The 24,315-nt window shown below is 42.3% G+C and overlaps 4 protein-coding genes across 6 annotated transcripts; 2 read left to right on the top strand and 2 right to left on the bottom strand.

The window, feature by feature from the left end:
- Positions 1 to 1,154: 1,154 nt before the first annotated feature.
- LOC130688985 (transcription factor cwo-like) lies at positions 1,155 to 6,269 on the top strand. Its single transcript, XM_057512011.2, has 6 exons — positions 1,155 to 1,486; positions 2,887 to 3,155; positions 3,219 to 3,428; positions 4,006 to 4,203; positions 4,271 to 4,885; positions 4,958 to 6,269. The coding sequence occupies exons 1-6, from the start codon at positions 1,413 to 1,415 to the stop codon at positions 5,839 to 5,841; spliced, it is 2,250 nt and encodes a 749-aa protein (XP_057367994.1). The 5' UTR covers positions 1,155 to 1,412; the 3' UTR covers positions 5,842 to 6,269.
- A 68-nt stretch (positions 6,270 to 6,337) lies between these two features.
- Positions 6,338 to 8,379, bottom strand: LOC130689129 (mitochondrial-processing peptidase subunit beta-like). The gene is made up of 6 exons (XM_057512151.2): positions 8,218 to 8,379; positions 7,851 to 8,075; positions 7,462 to 7,790; positions 7,213 to 7,397; positions 6,866 to 7,149; positions 6,338 to 6,799 (listed from the first exon to the last, which is right to left on the bottom strand). Exons 1-6 carry the CDS (start codon positions 8,284 to 8,286, stop codon positions 6,455 to 6,457), a joined length of 1,437 nt encoding a protein of 478 aa, XP_057368134.1. The 5' UTR covers positions 8,287 to 8,379; the 3' UTR covers positions 6,338 to 6,454.
- Positions 8,380 to 8,441: 62 nt separating this feature from the next.
- On the top strand, positions 8,442 to 9,969 carry LOC130689179 (uncharacterized). Its single transcript, XM_057512203.2, has 4 exons — positions 8,442 to 8,964; positions 9,030 to 9,232; positions 9,298 to 9,481; positions 9,547 to 9,969. Exons 1-4 carry the CDS (start codon positions 8,550 to 8,552, stop codon positions 9,888 to 9,890), a joined length of 1,146 nt encoding a protein of 381 aa, XP_057368186.1. The 5' UTR covers positions 8,442 to 8,549; the 3' UTR covers positions 9,891 to 9,969.
- A 124-nt stretch (positions 9,970 to 10,093) lies between these two features.
- LOC130688910 (uncharacterized) lies at positions 10,094 to 24,078 on the bottom strand. Of its 3 annotated transcripts, XM_057511931.2 has the most exons (14): positions 23,824 to 24,078; positions 20,861 to 20,942; positions 17,493 to 17,623; positions 16,816 to 16,995; positions 15,744 to 16,035; positions 14,453 to 14,612; positions 13,938 to 14,163; positions 13,602 to 13,732; positions 13,380 to 13,536; positions 13,238 to 13,298; positions 13,030 to 13,128; positions 12,770 to 12,934; positions 12,279 to 12,701; positions 10,094 to 11,708 (listed from the first exon to the last, which is right to left on the bottom strand). In XM_057511931.2, the coding sequence occupies exons 1-14, from the start codon at positions 23,875 to 23,877 to the stop codon at positions 10,738 to 10,740; spliced, it is 3,132 nt and encodes a 1,043-aa protein (XP_057367914.1). In that variant the 5' UTR covers positions 23,878 to 24,078; the 3' UTR covers positions 10,094 to 10,737. The 3 variants fall into 3 exon arrangements, with proteins under 3 accessions (XP_057367914.1, XP_057367916.1, XP_057367924.1); XM_057511933.2 differs by lacking the exon at positions 16,816 to 16,995 and having other exon boundaries at positions 23,824 to 24,077; XM_057511941.2 differs by lacking the exons at positions 20,861 to 20,942; positions 23,824 to 24,078 and adding an exon at positions 19,755 to 19,898.
- Positions 24,079 to 24,315: the final 237 nt, after the last annotated feature.

Here is a 24,315-nt window from a genome sequence, read left to right as displayed (position 1 = left end):
ATTAGCAAAACCGGTGTATCTTTCAGGTTTTCTTTTTTTTTATCATCAGGTTCTTTTTCTCCAAAAAAGGGAGCGAAGAATTTGAAAACACTGCAAAACTTTGCCAAGTTAAAGAAATGTACCTTCGTGACTTTCTAAGAAAACAAAATTTGGAAAAGAAAAGGTTAAGAAATAATACATTAACGAATGCAGTTGTAAAAGAAAAGTTTTTTTTTACTCAAAATGGGAAGGAAGCCAAAAAAATGGCGTCTGATGTTTTATTAACCCGAGAGCTGCTACGCAACAACCGACCATATGAAATAAGGCGATGTGTTGGAGAAACGTGCTCTTTGCGAAAATGGGGGAGCCGCCAGGCGGCGACACTAGGCAGAGGGTGGGAAGTAAAGTGGATAGACAAGGAAGGATGGGATGTGGTGCCAACGCTACGATCCACGTGACGAACAAGAGTCACGCGGACGACCCGGTGAACATAAAGCCCTTTCCTCTGTGTTGTCATGGGTAGCTATCCTTTCTTTTTCTTTCCTAGTTTTTTTATTTCTTTTTATTTATTCCTCTCCCTTCTTACGGGCTCCGGCATTTTTTTTGTAGTCACGTGAATGGCGAAGAAATATGTTGGAAACAACCGACAGGCCCAAGAAAAAAAAAGATAACTCGTTGTTGTGTTTTCTTCCCTACATGGTCGACATGAAAGGGTTCCTCAGTTTAAAAAAAAAGGGAAAAAAGAATTTGAATCAATCTTTTGGAACACACACGACATTTCTTTGCTTGTCACGTGCGCCGTTAGGTATGTGTTGAAACGCCAAAGAATTCTTTGTTTGGCCTTAAAATAAGGTTGCATGGTCTGCGCACAATTTTCGTCAAATCAGAGATAAAGCAATAGAATATCTAAAATAAACTTTTGAACGTGTCGTTCGTGCACTTTGAGGTCTGGGGTGCAGTCGGGAGAAGACAAATTGAAATATAAAAAAAAAAAGAAGGGACGCATGTGCAGCAATAAGAGAGAGCTGTGTGGCCCGCCTGTCTCAAACACGTGATCAAGCGTCTCTCTCTCTCACGCGTGTATGCGATTGCGCCCTCTTTTATTTTTCTTCGTTCGGGACTGCCCTTCCCCGCACAACCCCCTACCGTCCCCTACCATACCCCACTGCAGCTAGTCGTGATATGCCTCCCGGTTTGCCTTCTCTACCGTCTCAGTCAACTTTGCGTTCCAGGCCAATTCAGACACGCATGCTTTTATTTTTTTAAACTGAAAATATTTTTGAAAAAGGAGATTTTATGGTTAAACAAAAAGAAAATTCTGCCAGTGAATTAGTGAACCATGAAAAAGCAAAACTGATCGTTAAAACATTTGCGTCTTGTTACTCGTTAAACAATTACCTCGTCAAGCATCAAACGGTTTCGACGTTATCACCATGGATGTTGCCAACTCGTCTTCAAAAATGGATAAATACTGGGTTGATTCGCCGAACCAGTGCCATTACGACCGGTAAGTTTTCGTGCAAATTGATTCCGTAGTTGAACTTGCTTTCTGGTCAAGAGTTTTAAAAGTCTAGTGGAAGATTTACAAGCAGTCCTCCACATGACCTTGACTATGTTAAGAAATACCAGAAGAACTTGAGTGTTATAAATTTCGCTCCGAGACATGATCGTTTGCCTCATGTGAAGCAAATGGGCGTAGTTTTACAGATTATTTGGTTCAAGGACGATACAGTTTCAAAGTCACGCTATGAATATGCTAAAAAAAAACACACACACTAAAGATTAGCTCATTGTCAATACTTGAAACTTATCCAGTTAACAATACGCATCAGGCAACGAAAAAGGAAACAAGAATTCAGAATGGCCTTGTCCAGTTTGCAATAGGGAAAGATTCGGTCGGTGTAAATTTGCGATCGTCAGCTGTCACAAAAGCCATCTGGCGATAGGATTGCGGAGGTGAAACATTTTCTCCTCTTTAGGATTGGCACGCCAACTATGAACTTTGGACCACACCTACTCATTATTTTTGGGTAGATCTTTGGACCAAAGAATCAAAATATCCATTTCCAACCGATGCAATTTGCAGGAAATGGAAAATAAAAAAATCTAGAAGTCACGTGGCTATAGCACGTGCACCCGAACGATATTGATGATCCCGATAATCTCCGTTGCTATAGCACGAATAACCTTTCCATTTTCACACACCGATAGGGAAAAAAATTGTAATAAGATACGAAAGTGCAATAAGCAAATTTAATACGTTTTCCCAAATTTTTTGAGGTTGTGCCTAAATGCATACGTATTGGAAATGGAAAGTCACGAGGCCCAACGACACAAGATTAACAGACGGATGTAAGATAAAGGTATTCTACATCCCGTTTTATGCACGTTTACCATTAATGGCCCAGGAGGCGGGGGATTGTTGCCCACGTGGTGTTAGGATCATGCAGTATTATTGAAAAAACAAAAAGAAAATTCTGGGTGCGGTCAAATTCCCCTGCCTTTGGCTCTCCTCCTTTAAAAGTCAACGCCTTCTAACTGTTGAGACATCACGTGCGCGAATAGTATCACGTGCCGTCTCAACCACAAAACCAGACAAGAAAATTATCATTTCCTTTAATGGAATTTTTACGTTTGGATCTAAAATGAAATTTTTCAAAACTGTGTTTTATGTAACACCCTCGTCATGTTATCCAGCGCAAAATGACCAAAGGATGATGACCTTGTCGATCACGTGGCTCTAGCGTGTGACTAACCGTATCCGTTGCAACCGGATTTCAATATATTTTTTCTTTTCTGGGTGAATAAACTGTGAACTCGTCTGGGAGACAAATATGACGCACAACTGAATTAGAAACAAAAAATTAAACTAAAACTAAACAAAAAAAACATTTTTCTTTACTTTAGGAATTTGAATTTTGCTGCCATCGGAAGTGAAGACGAAGAGGCATATTCTAATTTCTCGAAAAAGACCAAATCGGCTCGTGATCCCCAATCGCATCGAATCATCGAGAAACGAAGGCGCGACCGGATGAACAACTGCTTGGCCGACTTATCGCGTCTCCTGCCAGCCGCTTACATGAAGAAGGGACGCGGCAGGATCGAAAAGACGGAAATCATCGAAATGACCATCAAACACATGAAGCATTTACAGGTTCACGCCTGCAAAGAAATGGGTAAGCAAAATTATTACAAAAAGAAAAGATCAAAAGTTAAACTTTGCAATGACACGCCGACAGAAACGTGCGAGATCGCCGTGCAGATGGAACAGCTGCATAGCAACACCAAATCGGATCAATACCGATCGGGTTTCCTTGAATGCATCACTGAGACGGTTCAGTTTATAGGTCATCATCAGGCAGATCATCACGGACCCTTTTATCCTGGAGATGATTTCGGCAGCCGATTGGTTGCCCATCTGCACAACCACTATGAGAAAATCAGTCGTGGTATGTCCAAAATCAATCCCTGTCTCTTTCATTCCGTTTCTTCTGCCGTTCTCATTTCCCTGTGACACCTGCAATGAAGGAAATAACCCTTTAAAATCACCAGGCTAAAGAAAACAAAACTATGTTCAAAATTTATAGAAAATTATTGATTTTCAGAAAAAGAAACTAACAATGGTTCAGTAATTAATAATCAAGAAGTAGTATCTGATAAATTTTTCAAAGTGAATGCATACGCAATGGCTGCAGGTAAAACAAACGAAAGAAAAAAATGTGTGTTGTGTGTTTGTGTCTCTCTACACGCTCTTATATTTCCCTGTTGAAAATGGATACTTCCATCTGACAGACGCCTGGATGACTCGGCAATCTTTTATTTATTTGTTGCTGCTTGTTCCGTGTTTTTGTTTGATTTTTCTATTTGAATGCTCGAATTCTTTTTTAATTTCATCGTCGAAACGCTTGTCTCTTCTTGTAGGTTTTCTTTTTGCGTTCCGACAATGTTTTTTCGTGAAATTTCTTTTAATCACTTCTGTTTCATTGTGTTCTTTGTTGTTTTTCCAACTGAATTTCGGGTTTACAGGGGAAGGAACGAGTTCAGAAACTGGCGAATATTCAAACGGAGTAACCGCTGTGACCTTAGTGGCAAGGACCGGTCACCCGAACGGTGCAGGACCGCCGGTCACCGATGGAGAAGATTTGGTCAACAAATCACCTTTAGTCAGCGGCACGACACCTCAGGGCGTTCAAGATCAATTCAAGTCGTCCAACGACAACACAGGTAATAAAAATTTACCACCAACGAAGTATTCCCTAAACAAAATAAAAAAATTATTTTAAAACAACAGAAACCGACAAGATGAAGGATGATCGAGTTCAAGGCATGTTTAGTTACATGAATAGTGGCAGTGCTTCTACCGAAAATCACCGTCAACAGCATCAACCACCACAACATTCCAACGACAACAGACCGACACGAACATCTTCGGGATCTGGTGGTGATAGCGACGAATCACGGTCAAACAGAGCTACACGTAATTCAGACACACCATCGCCCGTCAATCCAACAACAGATGGATCATCCCCTACCGACATGGACAATTCTAGTCACAGTGGAGGATCTAATCATTCCTCTTCGAGGTCTGGAACATCTTCCCAATTACGTCAAATGCTGTTATCCAGTAACAGCGAATCGAGCCGAACAAAAAGTTGTTCATCATCTAGCCAATGCAGCAGTAGAAGCAACACCACTCAGCATAGTAGCGCTGACGATTCCAACAGCATGTACAAGAAATTCAAAACAAATATTCATCAGAGATTTACCGCCGATCTGGAGCACGTCTTTCCACAATCAAGCTGCGTGATGACACCTTCTTCCGGCTCTTCAGCGAGTAACAGTCTTCCTGAACAACAGACGCAACAACCTAGCCACCATTCTTTAACAGAACGAACCTTTGAACAATGTAAGAATCCACAGTTACCATTTGCTTTAGTAAGAATTTACATAGCATATTTACCTTTTTTGTTCAATTCAGTTAACGGCCTCAAAAGAAAAAAGTCAGACGGAGATATTCACCGGCACGGTAACTCAAGATATGGTTGGAATGGCGACATACCTCCTCCACCTCCACCATCATCTCCGACGACAAGAAATCAAAGGCTTCATTCTGGAGAATTGGACGATACCTACACCATCGATCACACATCAATGCAACAAGAACAACAACAATCGGCGAGTTTACAAATAATCCAACCAGCTGAAAACGTCCCTATTTTTGCACTGCATCCAAAAGGTGCATTTTACGTTCCCATGAGCGTCGAACTGTCACTTGTGAGAGCTCTTTTCAATCCACCATCTTCATCCAACAACGCCCAACCTTTGCTTCATCCAGTTACCATCAGCGTCAATTTCGGCCATCCGTCGAGGGTCTTGACTGCTGCCTCTGTAGCCGACACAGTGGTATCTGTACAACAGCATTCTTCAGTTATCCAGTCACCTGCTAAAATAACAAAACCAGAGCCCACCCTTTTACCCGGATTAGTTCCAGTGCCACAAATCGTCCATCACCAAAGGCATCCAAATCCACATCATCAACAATATGACATGGATCCATTTGGCACCAATTTTAGTCCATTACCTCTCGCAGATGATAGTAGTTTACGCGTCAATAGTAGAGAACATGGCAGCCGTTCGTCATTGGCGAGGCACCATGACGAGCAGCCTAAAATGTTCCGTCCACCACAGCGAGAAGAAAGTAGCGGATACACCCACGGATCCGAAAGCCGTACAACCAGAGAATACCCCATCATCAGGTCGTCACGTGAACACGGTAGCCGCTCGCCAGCAGTAATCACGACCACGGCGACTCATTCCTCCCGTTGGTCCCATCTAATGGCCAAACGCACTCACACCCCGTGAGAGGCTTTCATAAACAGCTTATTGTCAAATGCCCCAACTACCCCAGTTTTTAAGATAATAAAATTGAGAAACATTAAAAAAATCAGATACACCAACAATTACACATGCAAGTAAAGGGAAAGAAAATGTTTAAATAAGGCAAATACCTATATACGTATATGTATAAATATATATATAATATATCAAAACTGGTTTCTTCGTGTATCTCCAAATTGTTTTTGTTGTCCCTATATTTGTTTGAAATTCTGAATACGCAATTCTCATGTTATTTTCTTAAGAAAAAAACAAACACTCGCCATTTCGCAGCCATGTTTTTCATCCAGCGCAATAATTCACATATGTTGCTGTGGAAATGAATTTCGAAACGTTTGCGTCACGATGTGATCAAACGTCAGTCAAATCATTGGAATACATTTTATCGATCCGTATCACCTGTCTTTTGACGAATAATTTTAATATAAAAAAAGTTAACGTGATACCTTGAAGCTTAGAGATCTTTGAATCCCATATATTTACAGCAGCAACAGCACATCTTGATAATTCAAACTGGGGGAAAATTTTCCACTACGACGAAGCTGTATTTTTCTTCTCCTTCTCTCTCTTCGATACTAATTTATACTCGAAGCCAATACATGGACGAGCGGATGCGGTTGTAATCGGGAAGGTTTTCAATGGGACCGACAGCAGCCACGGCTGGGCACTGGTCATAAATGTATTTGTTGCATGCGTCTCCAACGTCAGCCGGGGTGATGGCATCAATACGGGCCTCAAGTTCGTGGAGGGGGAGACGACGGCCGTAGCAGAGCATCTGGCGACCTACGTCTTCGCAGACGGGTGTTGTTCCGTCCAGCTGCAGCAACATCGAAGTCTTGAGGAGGTTCTTGGCACGCTCCACTTCAGTCGGGGTTGGAGCTGTACACAGCCTCATCCACTCGCTTTGAATGTTGAAAAGCATTGACTGCGAAAAGCAGAAATTAAGAGCTTAACGAAAATGCACTATTTTATTCTAAAATGATATTTTTACTTCGCATTTCATGGGTTCGCAAACGTAATAGATGCCCCACAAACCAGTGTCCTTGTAGCAAGTGTTAAAAGACTGGAAAGAGTGGCACAAGTTTGCCTGAGCAGAATAGCTTGCAAGATTGGAGGCCAAATTAGCACCACCACCTTGAGAGCGATCCCACGAGCCGATGATCGTGTTGGCAACCATCAAGGGGAAGTTGTCGGGGTTGGTCCAGCCACAGCCCTCAACGGCGATGGCAATGTGAGCGAATGGCATGTCATCGTCACGAACCCGAATTTCCGATCCTTAAATAAATATAATGGGTTTAACGACGAGGCAAATATCACTTATTCTGATTTTGCTATTACCTGTAAATCGGCAGTGGGTTGGCAGAGCAGCTTTACTATCCAAGGAAGTAGACAAAGAGCCAAGATGTGTTTGGGCTAACTTGACGAGATCATCGTGCTTAACACCACCAGCAGCAGCCAAAACCATACGAGAAGCACCGTAATGAGTCTTGATGTACTCTACCAAGTCATTGCGAGAGAGCGACCTTGACAAAAAAATATAATTTAAAAAATGTTCGATTTATAAGATTTTGAAGCGTATGTTATTACTGAATATTCTTGGTTGGGCCCAAAATTGTGCGACCCAAAGGAGTTCCCTGGTAGGCAGTGGCGTGAAGATGGTCAAAAACCACTTCTTGCAAGTTGGTCTCAACCTCTTGCATCTCCCTCAAGATAACACCGCGTTCACGTTCAATCTCTGGCTCTCCCAACTTGGAGTTCTGGAGAATGTCGGACAGAATTTCGATGGAGCGACCAACATCTTCAGACAGGCATTTAGCATAGAAGACAGTCTGCTCCCGAGAAGTGTAAGCATTCAGGTGTGCTCCCATATTCTCAATCTCAAGCTCCAAGTCTGTTTGAGAGCGTTTGCCAGTGCCCTATTATCAATGTAACTTTATAGCAAAAGCTCTGGGGAATTAAATTATGTTATTCAATACCTTGAATGCCATATGCTCCAGAAAGTGAGCTACCCCATTGTTGGCTTCGGTTTCGTTTCTGGATCCGGCATCAATCCAGATTCCAACGGTGGCAGTAGGGGCACCACTGTCCTCTGAAGCTACTCGTAAACCATTGTCCAGCACAGTTAATTTAGTTGGAGGAACATTAACCAATGTTTGTTCGTAATTAAGGGCAGCCGAAGTAGCCCTAAGCCTCGTGGAATTCTACATGCAAGGAAGTGGTTTTATCAGAGGATTACTTAGTTTTCTTACACTGTGTTAAAAGGTATTCCAACCTCAAACATGCGATTATTGAATGAATAAGAATATAACTTAAAGTGGAAAAAAGATCTATTGGTATTCTTACCTTAACCAAGGATGAACCATTGGCTAATTTCAGCAGCATAGGCGAAACTCGCAAGATTTTGGAGGCCATTTTGCCGGAGATTTTACGATCAGGATATCGTGAAGAGTTTCGTGACGAGCAACGTTGCAACAACTTCCCTTTACGAATTTTTCAGTTTGCTACTATAGAGTTGATGATCAGACCAATAGGTGTCGCTGGCTTTGCATCGTCTGTAAGGAAAACAAAACTGCGGCAAAGAAGAGAGTAAAACAAATTATTCAGCGTTTTTAACACACATTTTTTTTCTGTGTTACGTGTTTTGTCTGTTAAATTTTGATCCAGATCTCCTCGCCATGCCCGTGTTTATAAATAGGAACAGTTTAAGTTTAATTAATCACCTGAAAACGATCTCAAGGCGAAACGCCGTTTTTCATACGAACAAAAATTCATCTGCTTTCAACGTTTTTCGTCATTTACGAACAAGTTGCATACATCAGAAAGACGACATCAAACTCGTTAAAACCGTCGAGAAAACCGTGAATCCATATGGTTACCTCGAGCTTAATAATTTGGATCTTGATGTCTCAATCAAGCCTACATGCCCAAATATGTTTCCTGACATGAATAAAGTCATATGTAGCTTTTATTCAAAAACTGAACAGACAGCCCCAGAGCTACTTTGTCAAGACGAAAAGATTTCTTTACATACCAACAAAGTTTATCATCCAAAAGAAAGTTACTGTTCAATCAGCATCCCCATAAAATATCGTAGGAATTGTGTCTTAATTTTTAAGTTCAACACATTTAGTAATCATCTGCATTTTATGTTTTAGATGTTGATTCTGCAAATATTTTGGGACATAACAATGTTCATGTTGAATCAATGGAATCAGCATCAGTGAGAATCACTACTGGATCTGGAGACATCACCACTAATAGCCTTAAAGGAGATTTTATTAGTTTACTCACCCAAACTGGCAATGTTAAATGCTCAGGCCTTTCTCAGGGAAGAATTACCATCCACAGTGGCAGTGGGGTATTAATGAACCATAGCTTTTGTTTCATAAAAAGGCATCCTAACTAATAGTGATATAATTCCAGGACATTCACGGTCATAAATTTCAAGGACCCGCGCTAATAGTGGCCACAAATTCAGGAAATGTCACGGCAGAATCAGTGTACTCGGACGAATCGCGCTTCGTTTCTGCAACGGGCAACATCACGCTGAAAAATCTGCATCGAAAATGCAATGTGAAAATCACGAGTACTGGAAATCTAACTGCTTGTAAGCATGACAGCCGTCTCATACGTGAACTGTAGTAAATTCTAGTTTGATTTTCTTTTCCCCAGCTGGTATGGATGGCAGTTTGGATGCTCAGCTAGGCCAAGGCCAACATCAAATTCAAATCAGTCAGCTGCAAGAAAATTCCTCGATTCGCGTCATTCACGGCTCGCTGACGTTGAAAGTTCCAGTAGATTGCCCTTTTGGCATTCGTGTCACCGCTCGATCGATCGTAGTCACGCCGGAAAAAATGAAGATGGCGAATGTCGTGACCAACAACGGATGTAGCCTGTTCGAATATCAGACCGATGAAGAAGGTCAGCCGATTATTGAGATCGAAGGCAACAACAGCAGCGTCGTGATTGAAAACCAAGATTGGTACACGTCTTTAGGACTCAAGTTGCAGAAATAGAAAGGAACAAGACGTCTGCGTGGGTTATAGATAGGTGTATTGTATCTAGAGAGTGGACTAATAAACACAGTTCCATCTACCCTGCACTCTCCATGACGTTGTAATAATAAGCAAAAAACAATCAAATTTTGAGATCCTATAAAGTTCACACCCGTTAACCTTTCCAATTTTTTATCGGTTTCGTGGCTTTCATTTTGCGCCTTAATTCTCCAGTCTCCATCACATCGAGCCAAAGGCGGGCCGTTTAACACCTTGATGATATTCTTGAGCTCTCTTCTTGTTCGTGGACAGCCATACCATAAAATTGACACCTTTTTTTTCACAAGCAGCAGGGAGGCGCATCAGCTCTTTAATTCATCAATCCCTATAACGTTTGTCTTCAGAATTATTCGCCTATTGGCGTGGAAGGATCCATCAATCTACTGGTACCAGAACACATACATAAGAGATGTTGAGAAACTTAAAAAAAACGAAACAAATACAGGCAATTATATGTTAATTATCTTCTGGTGTCCTGAAAAAACAAAACAAATAAGCGCTGAGAAGAAGCCGGTTAAGATAGCCATCGTCGTCGTTAAAAATTCATTCGAGAAGAGCTCCGCGTAATTTGCCAGCCAGTTTTTATAAATTTGATAAATAACCTACTATTATATATGGATCAAAGTAAATATGATGTAAAAAGAAAAAGGAAATCGACACCGGGACGCAAAACGGAAATTTCTAGTCGTAGTCGATTTTTCAGATGTTTGAAACGTAATTAAAATTTTTTTTTCTTTCAAATGCTCTCCCGCTTGGCTTTTCATTTAGGATCTACCTTCCCTTTTCAGAACAAACTTCTTTATTTACTTTACTTATCGCTTTCTTTTTTAGTCCAGAATCGATCGAAACGGGTGCGGGCTTTCTCTAGGACGTCAGAGGCCAGTGACCGGCTGGATATCTGAGAATCACTGGGCGATGACGAGACCGCAGAGCTTTTGGGCGGCGACGACGGAGCCTCGAGAACACGTCCTTTATAAGGCGATGACGATGTCATCATCGGAGCTGTGCTGCTCTGCAAAGGATGAGCCATCTGCTCGTATGGCTCATTTTTCGGATTCTGGAACGGTTTCGGCAATTCGTGAACTTTTGGGTGAGCTACAACTGGATCGTTCATCATTCCAGGCGCTTCGAGCACTCGGTAACGAGGTGCTTTAGGCTTTGTATCGGGTAGGGACGTGCCGGCGAAGGATTGACTAGCTGTGAGGCTGCCCAGCGTGCCGGGCCGTGAGAATAGGAAAGGCGTCGGATCCTCCAGACGTCTCAAAGTGGTTCCAGGCACAATACTTGTCACAGGTTCGACGGGAACGACAGCCGGCAGTTCCTCGATCAATGGCGCTTTTCCTAAGACAGCAGCCGTGTCAAGAGGATCACTGACGGGGCCAGTTTGCTCTTTCTCTTTCTCTGGAAGGCTTTCAATCTCTTTGATTTCTTCTGGTACTTTTTCTTCCGTTTCTTTTTCTATCTTTACTTCTTCTTCTCCTTCTTGGGTTTCCTCTTTCTTTTCTTCTTCTTCTTCTTCTTCTTCTTCTTTTTGAGCTTGAATCTCTTCGGCTTTAGAATCTGACTGATCCTCCTCTATCTCTTTGACTGGAACATCTATCATTTTCGTTTCTAATTCAGTCACAGCGGGGACATCATCAGTTGGAGGGACTTCGTCAGCTGGCAGAACCTCATCCATTGGATGATCTTTGGCAGGAAGTTCTTTAACCGCTTCAGCGTCAGCCATTTCGTTTGTGTCCTCTGTTTCATTTGAAGAAGCTGTAACATCAGCATTTTCATCTGATTGTAAAGGGAAACAATGAAGTATTGATTACAAACAATAAATGATCAATTACTGGCAAGCAAAGAAGATGCAACAAACACAAAACAGAAGGCTTGCTGTATGTATTGTAATAGTGAATCGTCGTTTTACAATCCATTGACAAAAGAAGAAACTACACAATGAAAAAGCGAAAAATGTAAAAGAACAGAAGAAATTAATTTGGAAAAAAAATCATAATTAGAAGATCAATAGCCAAATTATAAAAAAATAAAAGCTGATGGGGAAAGGTATAATAAAAACATAATGAAAGAAAAATGGGTGCAATTCGTAACATAAAATCAAATAAAAAACGGATTAAAATTTTGCATGAAAAAAAAAGACGCAAGAAAACTCAAATTGAAATCAATTCTCATTAGTGAACCAATCCCTTTGCCCGAAATCATAAAAAAATGTTGTAAATAAGAACATAAAATTGGAACCGTAGCGTTAACTAATCTACACGTTCGAGATATCAGAAGACGACGAGCCACATTCAACAATGATTTCCGGCTCTGAAAAGTAGCCAAGGGAGTCGTGCGGAGGTGTACCTGGAGCACCGGAGAGTGGAGGCTCTTGCTGCTGTTGGATCGGTTGTTTTGTGATGACCGACACAATCGGAGTCAAGACTGTATGAACTGGAGCGGCAGGAACCGGTAGCGGACGGACTGTCATGGAAACTTTCAGTTCCGAATGGGGCCGAGATCCTTCTCCTCCACGGATGTTCTGCGTGACGGTGAAAGTTTTGCCCGTGTCCAGCGGTACGGTCCAGTTGACCGGATCGGGAGAGCGGACGACCAGCTGTTCGGGCGATTTGACTCGCGTCGGTTCGGGAAGCGCCTTAATTAAGGCCGGCAACGGCTCTTGTTCGATAACGGTCATTGAAGATTCGTCCACGATGATGTTTTCTTTGCCTTCGCCAGCAATAATGGAAACTTTCTGATTCTTTTTTACCACAATGGGTTGCACGCCGTCTGATTTTTATTTCAAAATTGGTGGTATAAAATGAATAGTACTAGAAATGATTGATGTGTGTGTGTACCTTCATTAGTGTGTGCTGGACGGGCTTTAACAGGCGAAGTCTTGGTAGTCGACGATCCGATTGTTCCTCCCGTCGTATTGGAAGAAGCGGATTTAGGCATGCGACGTTCCGGACCGAGTGAAGCAGATCGAGCTGGAGGTCGGCTGATTGGATGGAAAATAGCACCTAAACATAATACACAAAAAATTATAGATTAAAAGGTGGGATTACCCAAAGTGATTGAATTAAGCAATGGAGTTGATTATTCATAATCAATTTACCCAGACTAGGACGAATAGCCAATGTGACATTTCCGTTTCCGCTTTGCTGGGCTGGTGATTTTGCCGGTTTGGCAGATTTGGATCTCGATTTGCTGCCTTCTGCAATTGCAACACAAAAAAAAAAAAATGCGCAAAAATTCACAATTCAATTATTCGTTTACCGCTGACGCAAGTAAAGTCAAACTATTTCCCGTTGCCGGGTTTTTACCAGAAGAAACGGAACGATGCTGACTCATGTCACGCCTAGCTCGTTCAGCCGAATCACTTCCCTGTTTTTTTTTTTCCGCAGAAGAAGAGGAGATGATAATGTGTTCCATTGATTGCCTTTCTAATCCGATTAAGTAGTCTACCTTGTTACGAGCGTTGTTGTCCTTGTTACGAGAAGACGAGACCAACGGTTGGGCGTGTCCCGGACGGTTAGACGAGTTCTGCGGCGATGCCGTCTTGACCGGCGAGCCACGTTTGCTGTTGACTGCGGAAGTCGTTTCCACTTTCTCTGACCCTGGTCTATAAGAAGAAAGAAATCGATTTAAATAAACAGTTTAATTTCTCGTCATCACGATAAAATGTACCTAGGCGTTGTAGCGGCCAGAGCAAGTGCGGATAACGAGCTCCTGCGAGACACTTGCTCCCAAACGTCCATCTGCTTAGCGTACAGATCGGCCATGTGATCCGACATTAATTCTCCGCCCAAACCTCGATACTGTAGGACAGATTCATTTTCTTTTATATTCACGTTTCAATTCATTGCCTACGCATCAATTTAAGTCTCTCTATCGTATTGATCTTTTACGACATTTTCCAGTCTTAACTTTATAAGCCTTCCATTGCAGGGTTATGTTAAAACTTTATCCTGCATCTTCTTACGTATTCTGCACAAACGATCGTGTGTCTCTGCAAAGACTTACTTTGTATTCTCCAGCTTTCTTCCTAAGCTCCAGGACTTCGCCGTACCAAGTATCCTTGTCCAATTTAATGCCATCAGATTGAAGCGGAGGGGCAGTTGCCGGCCCGCCGTCAACGGTGGACGAAGACATGGGAATCTTATCCGAAGATGATTTCTGGAACCTGCCATCGACGTACTGGTAGAGTGAAAATGGTCGAAATTTTTTCTTGTATTCCGTCTTGTAGCGCCTAGTACGAAACGGGACACGGAAATCAGATGCAAGTCCACACATATCGTTGGTAAAACAACAACAGAAGTAACAAAAGTGCAGACGTCAATTTAGAAAATCGTCCAACTCTATACGTTTGCGCTGTTGTTGCCCTTTCAGCGAACGGCACAAAAAAAGGTCAACACGCACGAACGCCATGTTTAGAAAGTCAAGAATAAGACGATCGATCGTACGTACAGGTAGACCCTTGTAAACATATAGTTATACCGTCGAGACGCAATGGTTCGATATCTGTAGAGTTCACTGACCGTCTGCGTGGCTGATCATCGGAAAGTTCATTTTGCTCTTGGTGATTTAGGAGAAGCTCTTCGGCCGCGTGATAGACCATCTCCTGGCTGCGTGTTGTTGTCCCAGTTCCATTGTTGATTCTGCTGTTACTCAAAAGTCCGGCTGCTTCCCTGTCTCCATCTGTCGCAATACCGAAAACAACCAGATTACAATCCAAACTTTTATGGTGCAAAAGAAAAATAAAACAGTTAAACATCATTAGCATGACGTGGCCGGAAAAAGAAGTCACATCCGTGACGTGTACGAGTTATTTATATAATTTAGGTACTACACATGCTGCATATATGGAGCGGACTACAGGACGCATAAAAAATCTGTTTCGAGCGAAAGGATGAATAAGACAGAAACCTATTATTGACTAGGGTGCGGTACTTGCTTCCGTTATTTTGCCCCGACACACAACAAATCCTGCCGGGAGATGCATCAGAACACCATCGTTCGTCTGCTGCGTTTTCCAATAACAAGAAACGAACAAAAAAGGAATAGCTCCAACCAAAACCAAACAACTCCCCCCCCCCCCCTTGCAAAATTCGCTGGCTTTTACTGCGACCTCCTCCCGAAAGAAAATCAATACCGACGGTGCGGTGGCAGCAGCGATCCACAAGAAAGGATAGGTTATCACGCGGGAGAGCCTAGATGCGTTATCTGGTGTACAAAGAGCGCACTGTCTACGTTTTGTATGGCGGCCAATGAAAAAGACCCACCTAAAGAAACGTGAAACTCTTTTGATTCGATTGCTTCGATTGGATTATAAAGCCTATTTCATTTATGAGCATAGGAAAAAAAGACGTCAAAGTTCGGAACTCACAGTAATTTGTGTTTCTTTTTGCCGTACGAAACGCAGTAAAGAGTTGCTAAGCAACGAATGTACTTGTTTTATCTCTGAGCTCACGCCGAAAACTAGGGTTTTCATCTGGATCGTTCGTAAAACGTGACACTACATTATGTACATTACACGACACGCACAGAGTACCCACGTAACGACGCGATATCCCCGACTAGTTCCTACATCATCACACGTTCAACTAAATTTTAGAGACTTAACCAAACGACATTCACTTCAATCAGCTGTTTGCCTAGTTGAAACTTTGAAGAACTTTCGAATGAAAATGTTCAACTTTTCCAGTTTCCTCCCAAAACTCAGCCATGAAAATGGACGACATTTTGTCAGTCAACTGCGTATTGAAACCCAGCAGCCAAATTATAACTTTTAATCTATGAATACATTAAAACAGTTAGGAAATGACTTACCATGAGAGTGATTCAAGAGACTGTCAAGTGATTCTGGCATCCTGCGGGCGTTAGCAAAGGCTGATGAACAATTGCTGTTATAAGCAATGTTTTTGCCTGAAGGTGGTGGCCAGGCGAATTGAAGTTGATACTCAGAAGAGCCGGTTGTAATGGTCCTCTTGTTTGTTGTCGTCTCGCCGGCCACGACGACGACCCGTTTATGATTGTGCTCTTGCTGCTGAAGGAAGGAGCTGGAAGCTCCTGCTCGACTCTCGGCGGCCAGAGCAGATGAAGATCCAGCTGCAGCGGCGCCCTGTGATCATCGACCACACGATAAAACATGGAAGATCATGAAAAAAAAGAAAAAGAAAAAGGAAACATCATCAGTCATGTGTCATCTGCGCAAGAGAGACGGAATCTTTTGTGTACGTGTAGGACTAGCCAAAGATACAAAAAAAGCTCTTTACACAGCCTCTACTACACAATACAAACGGAAGGACCAATCGAAAGCGACAAGTACAAAAAACTAAGAGCTCATACAGGGGGCAAGAAATGAAGAAACATAGGAATATACGGGGAAGCAAAACAGAGCACAACAACAACAAAAAAGAGTTTCTGATTAAGAGGCGATAGTGGTAGAAAATTAGGAAGAGGGGAGAAATGTGCGTCTTGGCCGTCACATTAAAGAAACCCCGCTAACAAGAGCATCTCCCCTCCCTCAGGAAATAAAGCTCCATCATCAATTGCGTACGGAAAACATTGAACTTGTTCCAACCCTTTTCTTCTTCCTCGTTTTCAATAATTTGCTCAGATGAATAGCTACAGTGCTTTACGATGAAACCCTGCTCACCTATTCAAAATGAATTTGTCAATCTCATCTAAAAGGGGAACATACATGCTGAGAAAACAATTTGCATTCTACTAAAATAAAATGAAAGATGCAAACTCTACTGCTGGCTCATTCACTTCTAACGATACTACATTAGAACACACATTTTACACGGCGAATCAAGTTCATTGGAGGATGAAACAAAAACAGTGCTCATGTTTTGTTTTTAAGGGGCGGATGGAGAGGGAGGTGATAATGTCTTACAGCTGGAGCGAGCCAATGTTCGGGTCTTTGCTGCTCGGTGAAATGACGTCGTCTTCCGTGTACCCAGGCGGCCATGGGACCTGGTTCGAACGCTGCTACACCACCACCTCCTCCGAGAGTGCTGCGCTGATGAGGCCCCTCTGACTGACTTCTTCGCAACACTTGCAAATACAGCTGATTCTGCATATTTTGTTTTCGTGTTTTGTTTCAAGGGAATTTCGATTCTTTTTTTTGTACGTGTTTTGCTTCTTAAGTTGGAAAATTCTGAACGTGAGTACTGATTGCAAGTTCTAGAAAGCTATGCAAGTCACGACAAATTGGTCACAATGTGAAGTCATCATAAAAAGAAAGAAACGTGTAACGAAACAGTTGCAAGCCCCATTCACACACAAGGACGCGGAAAAAAAATCGCGTTTAATTGCGTATTACGATTACGGCCAATTATCACGGTAAAAGCAATGCTGGTCAATGAGACAAAGTCAACCAGCATTTCGCTACACACAATAATATGCTGCACAATGAGATCAACATTCAGATTGAATGGGGCTTCAACGTTGGGATAATTTTAGACGTACAGCAGTAACACGAGACGTTCGCGCGTGGGGTTACTTAATAATGAAACGGGATAGTATATAGCACAACGACATAGATTAGGGGGATGGCAATAAAAAACTTACGTCGATTTTCAAGTGAGCAGGTATAGCTAGAGTGGGTTCCATGAAATCATGAACTCCTCCACTCGTCAAATCCTGCTGCAAGTCGTCTCCGTCCTTTCGAACTCTCGTAGAGGATTCTGTGACCGAATGCCCTGTCATCGGACGCGTCGTGAAAGGTGGGAGCATATCGACACAAGAGAACAAAACGTCAAAAATGGGAAATCACTAATAAAAAACAAACACTATAGCTCAGTGGCAACTGGACGAGTTGAACGGACAAATTGTAATGGCGGGATAGAATCATACGACGGAAGAAGGCAAAGGAAAATAGATCCCCTCCCCCTTCTTTTTTCGTTGGGAAGGTGGAGAAAAAAGAAGTTTAATAGAAACCAAACAAAATTAAGAGAAGAAGGGAGAGAAAGAACAAAAAAAGCTTAGGTAGAACTGGCGAGGTAGGGTTTCCAACTCACACACGTGTACCGACTGAATCAGTAGAATACAAAAAAAAAATGTCTTGCGGTTCCCTTTTTTTTCTGATTGTTGTACGACGTCGTCAGGGAGCGAGGGAAGAAGGCGTGTCATTTTTTGGACGGGGGATGGCGCAGCGTGAGAAAACTCGGAAAACCCGACGCTTCTACTACTAATGTATTAAATAGAGCTTTCCTTTGCACGAGAGATAGTAATCGGCTGAGCATATCAGTTGTCGGCATCAACGTACTTAATTTCGAAAGAAAAACTACTCAAACTAGCTTTATTAATGCCTAACTCACGCTCTAAAGAAATGAAAATAGTCGTGCGTTGTTGCGTCATTTCAATATTTTCGTGTACAGAATGCCCTCTCTTGACTGACCGGATGCCGTTACATCCAAGAAACCGTGAACATTGCTCAGGATACACGGACGGGGAAAACTGTCGAACGCTGGGCTGAGCACAGATCACACGATCACGTGTGTGTGAGTAGTAAGAAAAAACAAAAAAACGTAATACAAAAGAAGGTCAACTTTCCATTCCCTTTTTTTTTCAAGTGCACGTCACGTTCGTCGTTCATTTGCGGTCAGTCGTGTGAACAACATCACGGCGTAGACATGGCCTCCTATTTTCTCTCGAATTTTCGTGTCTCTTTTCAGTTCCGCCATCCAAATTTTCCGTTCCATTCGCAAAAAAAGAAAAATGTCCAAGTGAGAAAGTGAGCGTTAGCAAATGATACACATGACTGCCCTTTTTTCGCTCTTTAGACCTTTCCCTGAGGTTATTGTCCTCTAGCTACAACCATAATAAGCCGGAGCGAATTCCAGCGCTTTTCTTTCCATTCCGCCCGTCAGATGGCACGCATCCGATTCCGCTCCGCCCACCTTCTTCTCTATGAAATATTGATTAGCGTTTTCTCCCATGTCTTTCGTCAGAGCTGTAGGAAGTACAACAAACTGTCTTACTTCTAGCTCACAATCCCTTTGAAAAAAAAAATAGATCAGTGAATTATAATATCCTAACCAGTTTCATACGGACGACTGCAGGAGTGCATACCGTAGACCATCGATTATCGATCTCCGTGCATACACCTAGCCGCCATTGCTGGTCGGTATTCTCGTGGCCAAGTCTTTTTCTCTATTTTTGCTATCGCTGGATAACAGCCTTTTGCGAAAGCTCACGCAAAGTGTTGATCCAACAGGGAGCGCTGCAATACATCAAAACGCATCTGATATATTTAGTGGGGGGAAAGCATTGTTGAAAAATGAATCGATGATATATGGTGATGGACGATTAAGAGTTTAGACAACCACCGTCACAAGTTTTTTTCGCCAATCTGTGTACGCGTGAAACTAAATGCTCACGCACGCGACACTTTGCAGACATTCTTATTGATCGACTTGTTTTTCAAAAAAAAAAAAAAGGGAACGAGTTATCGAGCTTTTTGGACGCTAGAAAAGAAAGTTAAAAGATTGACAAAGATAAAATAAAAGGGGAGAGCTTAGTCCTGCTTATGTAAAACATCGTTTCATGCTTGAGCTAATAAAACACGCAGCAGCAATACGTTTAAAAGAAAAGCCGACAAATGGATGTATAGAAGATGGACGACGCCATAGGCCAACCCCATCTACGTACGCCACTCACATTCATCAATCAATAAAAAGTCAGTCAGGCTGTCGACAATGAGTATACGAAACATGACGTATAATAAATGAATAGACGCCATGTTCGTCTATATTGACTCATTCGTGTCTGGTACTAGTAAATACCAACAAGTAGCAGCACTCGATTTATTCAAAATCTAAATCAACTTACCTCGAGCGAATCTGCGGACGCGTTGATTTCAATTACAAAACGTTGGGTTTTTTTTTCACATAGATACACTAACGAGATTGGTAGTTTGGCACTTGGTTTTTAAATTTCAAAATGGCGTAAAAAATATCCCCCCCCAAAAAAAGTAAAAACTCGAAAAAAGCCCACCCACCTCCTAAAAATGAAGCGAGGACACTAGTAAAACACGATGAGCTTTGGAACTGGCCGATCGCCTTCAGTGAATGTTCTATAATAAACTGGTTAAGCGCAAACAAGAATGAAAACAAAAACTTTTTTCTTTTCTACGTCAACTTTTGTTTTGCGTTTCAAGGCAACCCACGCTGCTGCTGTGTGTCTCTGTCGTCCTGTTTGTTACTAACGTTGCGACTCGTTTATTCTGCGTCCACACCGGCGTCGTCGTCGTCGTTTCTCGAGGCGCAGAATCCGAATACCAAATGACTTTCCGGTCGACGCGCACGAATCCCAAACGAGCGCAACTACTGACGCGCCATCGGACGGCTGAATTGTTTACAAAATCATTCACGAATTTTTTATTTGTTTTTTTTATTTTCTCAGGCGGTGGAATATACGAACGTCGAGGAGCGTCGTACTACCGTAGTTGAAAAAAAGCCACGTAGAAAGAAAAGTTTCTCGACCGTGACTTTAGTTGAATAAAACTTATGACTGTTTTTTATCTTTCACTTCGTGTCCTTTTCAGCTAAGCGTCGCGACGCCTCAACAACTTTCTAGCGCAGGTGTTTCGTTTTTAAAGAAAGAGCAAAACATATTTTATTGTTCTTGTTCATTTCCAGTCCACGTGAGACAGGAAAAGCTACGCCTCGGCAGTTTTCGGGGTTCCACGCAAGCTGAACCGACGTCTCTTTCTCGACGCCAACGTCCAGCGATGGGAATATTAAAAAAGGGGATGAGTTAATGGGCGGAGTTAAGCCATTACTTCTTCGTGTGGCCAAGTTTTTATTTTTGAAAAATTACCGCCCCCCTACGAACTCATTTCTTCCTAACCTCCCAGCCCTTTTGTTATCATATTGTCAGTTCAACATTTACGAAACAAATCAAGTCTCACATTTTTCCTCTATGCAACAACTTACCTGAACATTGTGGAGCGTGTTCGATGACTCTGGCGGCGGTCGGCACATCTCGGTATTCAGTCCAACGATACTTGCCATCCAACTGGCGTCACGTGAGTCGTATCCAGGATGGATGGGACGAAGAAACCAGAAAAAGAAAAATGTAAAGGAAGTGGTTAAACATCAAGAGCAGCACCACTATACAAAAACAAAACTAGAATAATAAAACAAAAAGTTGTTGTATAAGAAAAGAACAGCGAAGGGACGCGATCCGTGACATCCGACATGTGCCAAAGCTTCGACGTGTCTGTCTTATCATTTTCTATGATTCTGCTCTATTGTCTAGCCATTCTAACTTTTTCCCGTTTGTCAATAAGTTGGCAGAGAAAAAGTTTTCGTTCCTAAACAAATAATGAGCTCGTAAATGCATCAGCAAATGTCACTTGCAGAACGATCTGATTTGCTACGCTTTCTGCTTGACTTTCCACTATTTCCCAGACATTTCTGTTTCCGTTTGCTTCGCGTTTTTTTCCGATTATCATGTTTTATGTTTCCGCAATCGAGTCAAACAGTAGTCAAACAAATGACCTTGAAAATCTCAAGGAAAGAAGAAGGAAAGACTATTGAAGAAATGCCTCAAAATATTGCGCCAACATGTAGGAAATCTAGTTAGAGTTACCATTCAAGTTACATTTCCAATGTGGCCGCCATATTGTCAAAATAAACTAGCAGGTACAGGCAATAAAGAAGGCAACTTTGTCTGCGGATGGAGCACGAATGAAGGGCGCCCGCCAAAACATTTAGAAAGATCAATTTTAGTCAAACGCCATCTGACGGTCGAATAAGAATACAGTTCTTGAAACGGTAAGAAAAACAAGCAAACAATGTTTAGCCCTTTCCCGACTGCTGGCCTTCTTGTGCCTGAATTTCGTATTCACGATCGAGAGGTCGATGGTCTTAATTGACCGCCCCCATCTGTCTCTTCGTCAAGTCAGTGTGTGCGCATGGGGTTGGCGAATGACCAACTGAAGTGTAGATTGTAAAAAAAAAAAAGCCTGAGGTTGAAGAGTCTTCATTCTCGAAAAAAAGGAGAAAGGGGTCGAGAAAATGGCGTCGATGAAAAAGGGGGCTGCAAGGGCGTGGTTTGACTGTCTACAATCATCATTAAATGTCGGCGAATTAACTGGAGCATGTTATCCAATCTCCTTTGATGGAAGACAAAGATAAAAGAAAAAAAAGGTATAGGAGGCACAAATGATTGCCACCAGGAAAAGTTCACCTGTCCAACAAATCAAGCGGTTGTTAATACACTACACAGACAAAAAAAAACCCTTTCGACTAGAAGAAATCGATCCGTTTTTTTTCTTTCCTCTCTTCTTGCAAAAAAAAAGGACTGTCTGAATTATACGGAAACACCCGCAACGTGCGCCAATAACGTGATGGGAGCCAGTGCTAATTCGATTAGAAAAACGTCACATCCGAGCAGACCAAGTGGACAACGTCTAAATAAGCTTAGTTCTATACTATCGTTAGAAATGCTAATGGAAATAGATTAAATAGAATGAACATTAAAGATTTTCTGCAGCCAGTTGCCATTTGTTCAATCCGTAACGCATCTGTTAAGTACAATAAGCACAAATACACATGTGTACAGGCCGATATCAAAGGGTGTACACTTTTTGCATGAGACCATTCTCAAGAGTGCATCTACGCTACTGTCTACAGAAATAAAGAAAGAAAGAAACATTCGGTATATAAACTCTATGAGTCTAAAGGAGAGAAAATAAATAGAAACTACAGGGAAAGCATTTGGGGACTGCGGCGTTGGGGTCTGCAGTCCCGCCGCTGTGTTGCGAGCAGCCGGTATAAAACTCGATGTGCTCTGCTGTCGGGAAGGTTATGGAAGAGCCCCAGAGAAAGGAGGTTGGGTACGCGGATCGATATTACATGCCATACACCAAGTGTAGACAAAACAAATTTTATTCGCGAAACGTGGAAAAAAAATCGCTGCTTCTCTCCTGCCACGCTTTTCTGGCTTGACTCCCATTATCTCGGCGAATGATTTGAAAATCCTCAAAGAATAGCTATTTCTCTCGCCTCTTGTCGACGAGGCCAATGGATCAAATAATGAGTTCCTGGGATGGTCGTTGCCCACAAAACTCCTCCCTCTAAGCTAAACACGGCTGCCAGAGTTATTCTTCAATCCATTGTACTAATCTATCTCTTTCTATCCCCCTCTTTTGTTTTTTCACTTTTCTTGATAATATCAACGTCATTCATGATGGATCTGTCAATTTCATTTTCTTAGAACGCTACGTACGGGGTGTTGCTGCAGAGTGGCTACGGAATTCGGTCGATAGGGAACAACAATCAAACTTTAGTGCAATTGACCTGTAATCATAAATAAAACTGTTTCACGAAGGTAATTCTACTGGGGCTAGAAAGAGTTGCTTTTTCTCAGTTAAACTTGATCGATCGGTATGATGTAATCAACCTTTATTGCTGCATTTTTTTCTCTTTTCCCTATCAGCTTGAAGAAATCTCTCTTGTCGTCTGATTCGTTTCCCGTGTCGATCGCATCGACGTTAACCGTCAAATGACGGCGAAATCGACTGAAGAAATAAAATGCCGGATCGTCCCTTTTCTTGCTGACGAAGAAAGGGGGCAGCCATCCATGAACTGACGGGGGAACAGAGAGATCGGGGTAGCGGTCACGCCCGTCTTAAAGTGGGTGCACACCGGAATTGAGATTCGACAAAACAAACATAGCTTTTACATCACTTGAGAACACAGTAATCGTTTCCTTATTCTTATCAAAATCTCCTTCATGTCAAGGAGTCAGCAACAGTATCAATGTCATTGGTATTGGCAACAGTCAAGTTTTAATCAATAATCGATATCAGCCAATGTACGATGTTGGTTTGATTCGAGTATTGTTAACTTCTTCATTGTCTACTGCTAGTTAATGTATGTGTAATCGTTACCTTGCCGGTGACGGACGGGCACGTTTGGCACAGTGTCCATAGTGAGCTAATCATCGTTGCTTGTTGTTTTCGTTTCCGACGCACTGTGATGAGGGGGTTTGAAAAAAAGGGGGGGATGAAGAACCCGGAGCGGATAGAGTTGCCTGATGGACTGTATCGATGATCACGGCACGACGACAATAATCAAGTGACAGTAGTTCCTTGTGTCGGAGAGAGTTGGTGAAGACAGGACGATCCACGGTCGAATCGGAAGCGGCTAGTCTGCCACTGCCGGTTTTATTATTTTCATTTTCTTTTTCTTTCGTTCGTCGGGGTTTTCCTATAGGGCACACAGTTAACGGGGTTCCGTCTGCGACGTTTGGCGCAGACGCAAACATCTCGATGGCTCTATACCGTGTCAACCGAGTGAGCCAATCGGTTGGCAGGCTCTGCAGTCAGCTCGTCTCTCACGTCAAACAGATTTCTACGACGTTACACAATTCAATAAACATG

Source organism: Daphnia carinata, chromosome 7 (assembly GCF_022539665.2).
Source record: "Daphnia carinata strain CSIRO-1 chromosome 7, CSIRO_AGI_Dcar_HiC_V3, whole genome shotgun sequence".
NCBI lineage: Eukaryota > Metazoa > Arthropoda > Branchiopoda > Diplostraca > Daphniidae > Daphnia > Daphnia carinata.
Note: the sequence above shows the minus strand (reverse complement) of the source record. Positions and strands in the feature narration are given on the sequence as shown.

Coding starts and splice junctions, on each gene's coding strand:
- LOC130689129 (XM_057512151.2), bottom strand. CDS start 8,286: ATGGCCTCCAAAATCTTGCGAGTTTCGCCTATGCTGCTGAAATTAGCC. Junction 8,076..8,217: donor ATGGTTCATCCTTGGTTAAG/GTAAGAATACCA, acceptor CCTTGCATGTAG/AATTCCACGAGGCTTAGGGC. Junction 6,800..6,865: donor GCGAACCCATGAAATGCGAA/GTAAAAATATCA, acceptor TGCTTTTCGCAG/TCAATGCTTTTCAACATTCA.
- LOC130688910 (XM_057511931.2), bottom strand. CDS start 23,877: ATGATTAGCTCACTATGGACACTGTGCCAAACGTGCCCGTCCGTCACC. Junction 20,943..23,823: donor GCCCGTCCGTCACCGGCAAG/GTAACGATTACA, acceptor ACGTGACGCCAG/TTGGATGGCAAGTATCGTTG. Junction 13,299..13,379: donor ACAACAACGCTCGTAACAAG/GTAGACTACTTA, acceptor AAAAAAAAACAG/GGAAGTGATTCGGCTGAACG.
- LOC130688985 (XM_057512011.2), top strand. CDS start 1,413: ATGGATGTTGCCAACTCGTCTTCAAAAATGGATAAATACTGGGTTGAT. Junction 1,487..2,886: donor AACCAGTGCCATTACGACCG/GTAAGTTTTCGT, acceptor TCTTTACTTTAG/GAATTTGAATTTTGCTGCCA. Junction 3,429..4,005: donor CTATGAGAAAATCAGTCGTG/GTATGTCCAAAA, acceptor TCGGGTTTACAG/GGGAAGGAACGAGTTCAGAA.
- LOC130689179 (XM_057512203.2), top strand. CDS start 8,550: ATGCCCGTGTTTATAAATAGGAACAGTTTAAGTTTAATTAATCACCTG. Junction 9,233..9,297: donor CCATCCACAGTGGCAGTGGG/GTATTAATGAAC, acceptor ATATAATTCCAG/GACATTCACGGTCATAAATT. Junction 9,482..9,546: donor TACTGGAAATCTAACTGCTT/GTAAGCATGACA, acceptor TCTTTTCCCCAG/CTGGTATGGATGGCAGTTTG.